At 48.8% G+C, this 6000-nt stretch overlaps 1 protein-coding gene across 2 annotated transcripts in view; it reads left to right on the top strand.

Annotated features, from left to right (window-relative positions):
• Positions 1–1210: 1210 nt before the first annotated feature.
• Positions 1211–6000, top strand: part of IQGAP2 (IQ motif containing GTPase activating protein 2) — a 1127142-nt gene continuing 1122352 nt past the window's right edge. The window contains exon 1 of one of the 2 annotated variants that reach the window (XM_078675224.1): positions 1211–1567. In XM_078675224.1, coding sequence (XP_078531350.1) covers positions 1519–1567 — 49 coding nt within the window. In that variant the 5' untranslated portion in view covers positions 1211–1518. The remainder of the gene's footprint in view (positions 1568–6000) is intronic. The other variant, XM_078675225.1, reaches the window with a different exon arrangement.

Below are 6000 nucleotides of genomic sequence, written 5' to 3'. Positions count from 1 at the left end.
GGTCTTCAGGTGGCATCCTCCGCCAGGGGTGGATATTGCCAATATCACGGCAGAGCAGCCGCTGGAAGTATCGGCGGCCCCAGCGGCAGACGCTCCAGAACGTCCGATTTTGGCATTTGACCCTTACAGATAATGTAGTGGGGCTTGGAGGGCCGCGTTAGGGTGTTGTGCGCGGGGTTTCCACGGAGCTGAAGCTCCGGGCAGCATGTTGGAATTCTTGCCCGGGAGTCCTTGTCAAGGGAGGTGCAAGTATTCACAAACTTTCCCAGCTCCTACACCCACATAGATGGCAGACAATACAAGAGCAACCTGCTACACGTAATGAACAATATAAAAAACGCCTCTCATAGGCCACAATCACAACCCATACCCTCCAACCAGCACAGCTTGCATGTCCTTTAATGACATTTATATTATGAGACTTTCCTTTGTTTAGTCACCTTAGACGAGCTCAGATTAGCTAATTCTGCGGTATGGAAACTAATTAATAAGTGAGCTGGAGGCAGTGTGGCTCTTTCTCTTAAGGGGTGGTCTTAGTGACTCAGAGGGCCTTTAGATAAGGGCAGGTGTGCACCCTGTTTCTAGTTTAGTTTGCCAGAGTTTTGTCACGTGGCTGATTTTGAGTTTTGCAAAGTGATTTGTTGAACCTATCAAATGAAAAAGCCTTTGCCTCAGAGCACAAATGGTAGAAAAGAGAATGACATATTTGAACCAAAACCTCGCCGACCCTAAAGAACATTGACAGGTATTCCATGTCCCAAATACTACAATTCAAAGCCTCGTAAACAGCACCTTATACCGTCCTCAAATAGGAGCCTAGATTACACGACAGGCCCAAATGATGTGCAACCAGTCTTTCTCCATGACTATAGAAGTGCCTCCCCAGTGTGTTCTTGTAGTCTGAGTGCCTGCCATTTATTGCAGTATTATACTTCTACTTGTATTGTGTACTTTTTTGTAACATGCACACGTCACTTTTCCTCGTGCAATGTATCGTTTGCTACCTCTTGTATTTTGTTTGCCTCTGACACATGCACAATTGTCACTATTGCCTCGTGTAACGTAACGTTTGCTTTTGTAACATGCTCACTTGTAATTTTCTCCTTATGTATCATTTCTGTTCCTATTGTGAAGCGCTCTAACACCTTCGGGTATATAAAAACGCATAAAATAAATAAAATAAAAAAAATAGCCCGTCTCGCGGCCTCGAGCTGCAGTGCCCGCGGCTGCCAGCAGGTGTCGCTGCGCTGTGCTAACCTGAATAACGGGGCCGTGAGTGAAGCGCCGTGGGAAGTGCCCGTGTGCCGCTGGCTGAGAGGAGGAGGGTGCTCCGGGCTCACACGCGCACTCACGCCGCAGGCTCAGCAGAGCTCCGGGAGCAGCGCGGCGCAGAGCGCAACAGGCGGGGGGCAGAGCTCGGTGGAGGCCCGGAGAGGACCTCGGAGGAGAGCCCGGCTCGGTCACTGGTTGCGGGAGCAGCTGCTGAAGTTTGGGCAGAAGCATCAGCGCAGACACAGGATGCAGCATGAGGAGCTGCGCGCCTCCCTGCTCCGACCACGCTATGGCTGTGAGTAAAGCAGATAGTAGGCTGCCCCCCCCCCCCAAAAAAAAAACCACAATATTTATATATCTGCATTCGTTTTCAAGGAGAGCCTGTGGTTTTAGTTTGTGTACCGGGGGGTGTTTTGTGTTTTTCCGCACCGCTCAATGGATGAAAGTGGTTTTAAATGAGTTGTGGCCCCTCCTGTGCGCCTTCAAGGTGCGTCTCGTGAAGCCCCGCGGCGAGTCTAGGGGTGCAGGCGTGGGGGCTGCAGGTCTGCGGAAGGTCACGCGCAGCGAGTCACAGGTGTGCTGCGGCTTCCTCGGGCGCCAATCCCGGGCAGGTGGGTCTGTAGATTGGCTGTGCAGGCGCGTGGCTCTCTCTCCGCGGAGGATCAGCCGGGATCCTTCACGGTGTGTGCTGCCGCGGGGGCGAGGGAGCCGTGCAAAAGAGTTGACCCCCCCTCCCAGGTCCGTGGGTGGAGGCTCCGCTCACCTGAGCCGAGCATCCGGTGTGTGATCTCCCAGGGCGCCCGCGGCAGTCACACGTGGGATCCCCCGGAGATCTGCACGGCGGGGCTCCCTCTCAGGCGAACCCCGCAGCTAAACCTGCTGGAAGAGGTGCTGATCACCATCAGTCGTAGAACACACATGAACGTGTTGGTCCAGGCTGCACGCCCTGGTAGCACCGCACGTGACACTTTAAGACCGTGCAGACCACACACCGTCCTCTCTGCACCTTGCAGCAAGAACGCTGGGGCTGTCCTGCTTGTTTTGAGTGAGTTTGTCGCTGTGGGCGATGGTTTTGCATGTTCCACTGTGTCTCTGAGACAGGAAGCACATGCGCGCGGAGTGAAAGGATGGGGCCACAAGTACCTGTAATGCCTGCAGTGACCCCCCCCCCCCCCTCCGGAAGAGCCCCCAGAGCTGCTTCGTGTCACCCGCCCGCCCCCAGGCAGCCCTGGTTTCCGGTGATTCACGGCTCCGTCTGCCAGAGACACGTCCTGGCGGCCAGGTCTGTCGCCGGAGGTCACAGCAGAATAATGCCCGCTGCTGGACTCATGCAGCACGCTTAAAGGCCCTCGCCGCCTTTTTAAATAACGAGCCGCGTTTAACATAATTACCCATGCCTTTAGCTGGGGAGGCAGTGCCGTGTGTGTAGGCAGACATGCCGTGTGTGTGGGAATGTAAAAGCGACTCAGGGTTTTCATCATGACAGATAGAGTTCGTAGCCTGTGACCCCCGGATGCGAACTTAATCAGGTTTTTGTATTTTCTCTTGCCCTGCGTGTGCTCTTTCTGTCTTCCCGGTCCTCCACGCAGTGTTGTTTCAAACAACCCGTGACAGGGTGTGACAAGACAAACAAAGGCACCGCCCCCTTGTCCCCTCCACAGCCAGTGTGCACTGCATGGCCTCCCTGCACCCCCTATGCGAGGTGATTTCAGAGTGCCCGCCAAAGCACAACAGTGCATCATGAAATACTGTCAAGGACAGCAATGCAAGGTGTTTTTTCATGCGAGCTCTAACCTTTCTGATAAAACCATAACGCATATGGTTAGCCGCTTCACAAAACCTGCTCCAGTCATCCCTGTCAGTGATTTAGAGTTTAGCAGGCCGACGTGTTTATAGTCACTGACAGGGAGCTTCGGTGACCAACACAAGTTCCTGCAGACATTTGGTTTGAAAGCCCTTCCTATCAGACCCTGAGTAAGGATATCTATCGCCTGTGAGGCAAGAAACGTGTCCATGTCTCTGAAACCAGAACATTATTCGACTTGAACTAAGCCCTTTTCTGGGAGTGTGCAACCCTTGCTGTTCCAGTTCCTGGTGCCAACACCCAGGAGGTTTGGAGTAACATTTTACACACAGGGCCCTCGCCCTAGAGAAGTTAATAGCTGAACTGGGTCTAAAGTCAAGCACGTGGTTGACATGATGCTGAGTATGTCGGTCCAGAGTCCGAGCACAGCCAGGAAGTGATTTGAAGGGCTGCGTTTAAGAAAGGCAGACACTCCGTTCTTTTGTTTTTTGCAACCTAGATTGCATTGTCATGCGTGGAGAACGCCAACTTCAATCACACAAATACAGAGCCATGGTCTGTTAAAGGTCATTCAACTTATGTGACACTGAAGCTTCTGCTTCACTGTCATTGGAGCATGATGTGTTTGCTTGTTGTGGGTTATTTTATCATTCACCTTCAGAATGCCATTGCAGAGTGCTGTGCTTAGTACTTATTTGATGATGCTTCTGAACCTTTTCGATGCAATGTACTTTGATGCGGGCTGCAAGTTATTTTGCAGCCCGCATCAAAGTACTTATTTACTGGCTTTGGTCATTGTAGGGGGTTCTACTTGCTGAAGTTCTATTTATGAAGTGCATTTACAGTTTTATTGAACGGTGTCCTGCTTGCTGGCTATGAGTTGTCTGGTGATGTGCTTTTACAGTGTATTGCAGGGTGCTGTGTGGTTTATTTTATGATGCTTCGGTGCCTATGTATGGCAGGGTACTGTACTTGTGGGTTGTTTTATGATGCATCAGGAGTTTGTCCTACTTGTGCTTGCTGTCGGTGTTCATGATGTGCCTGTACATTATCATAGCGGAGAGCTCTGTTCGCTGGATTTCTTATGATTTATCTATGATGTACCTGTGCATTGCTAGCTTGTTGTACTTTCTTTTGTAATGCACCTATTTACTTTAGTCGGGGGTCCTCTGGTCCCCCGTTCTTTTGACTCATACTTATAGCATTCTTACAAGTTGAAATGACTGCCGGTTGTATGTAGTTTTTCAGTACTGTTTTTTTCTACGTGTCTTTGAGTGCCTTGCATGGTAGATGTGGGTTATTTTAAGATGCATCGATACAGCGCCATTGCGAGGTGTTCCTCGTGTTGGTTCTTTTATTATACCTCTTTACAGTATTGTATGGTACTTTGCTGGTTATTGGTGATTGTATGATGTTTTTGAAGAGCGCTCTACTTGCCTGTTGCGTGTGCTCTTGTGGTGTCTTACTGCCGGGTGCTTTGTTGCTGGCTCTGTATTCTGTATTGATGCACTTTTTCAGTGTCATTGGAGGGTTCTCTGCTTGCCTCTCGGAGTTCTTTAGTGATGTACCTGTACGGTGTATAAGCGGTGTGTGGTCCTACCTGGCTTTGCTCTTCTGTGAGGCACCTGTACAGTGCATTTACTGGGTGTTCTGCAGGTTGGTTGTGGCTTCTTGTGTGATACTCCTATTGAGTGTGGTTGCAGAATGATCTGGTTGTGGTTCTTTTACGATGCACCTGTGAAATGTCATTGCAGGGTATCCTGCTTGCTAGCTCTGAATTATTTAAAGATGGATCATTACAGGGCCATTGCAAGGTGCTGTGCTCGCTGGTTTTAAGTTCTTCTATGACATACCTGTACATTTCATTTCCGGGTTGTCTACTTCCTTCTAAATGAATGCTCTTGAAATGGCAGTCTTCCTATAAAGTGTCCTTTATGATAAGTACACTTCAATGTACTCAAATGCGTTTACATAGGACATGCCAGTACTTTACAAATGTGTCCCTCTTCACAGTAAGAGCTCATTGTCCCCTTACTGTTTTTAGTTTTTTTAGCAATTAAGTTCTGCAGTGCTTGCTGTTCAGAGTCATGAAAAAAGTAGGACTTTGCAAATACCTACTTTCCCCCCTGCCTGGATTCTGGGTTGAAGCTAGAGGTGGGCGAGCAAACAAATTAACAGGGAGAGCCGAACTCTGGGTCTGGCTGCACTCTAAGAGCCCCTGCATGGGCCGAACCCCGAAAAGGCTTGGTATACAAACTGTGTAATAAACCATAAGAAAGACTCTTCAAACCCCCCCCCCCCCAACTGTATTTCTTTAACATGCAGAAGATTTGTATCCTCGTACATCATATAATATCACTGCATTGAGAGGCATGCTATGTTATGAGTTTTATAAAGTGCTTTTTCACCAGGGAGGTTTCTTGGCGCTGGACAGTAGAAGTTAGCATACGGCTAGAGAAAATTTAATCATAGGCTTGTCGAAAGAGCCAAGTCTTCAAGAGTTTGCGAAAATGCATGTAATTCGTGGTAGTTCGAATCTCTGGGGGCATGGGATTTCAAGTCCTATGGGCCAATACAACAAATCTTGACCCACCTATTCTCTTCGGTTTGAAACGGGGAATTCTGAGGACGTTTTTGTGCCTAGACCTGAGGTTACAGTTCAGTACATATTTTTTTAACTAGAGATGATAGAAAGACAGGACATGTTCCATTTAGGCCTTTATTAAAAGTGATAGTTTTTAAACATGAACTTAACAATAGTCATGGCCCCACCGCACCATGATAACAAAGCCAGCAGTGAATTAAGAAAGTATACAAAAAAGTGATGGATGGAATGTTTGAATTAATCTCCGCCACAGTAATTACTCGGTCGGCATCCCAGTCCATTGTTCTTTTGCACATAATGCCTCCTTAGTTTGGACCCA

This window comes from Lissotriton helveticus, chromosome 2_1, assembly GCF_964261635.1.
Source record: "Lissotriton helveticus chromosome 2_1, aLisHel1.1, whole genome shotgun sequence".
In the NCBI taxonomy this organism is placed as follows: Eukaryota; Metazoa; Chordata; class Amphibia; order Caudata; family Salamandridae; genus Lissotriton; species Lissotriton helveticus.
Note: the sequence above shows the minus strand (reverse complement) of the source record. Positions and strands in the feature narration are given on the sequence as shown.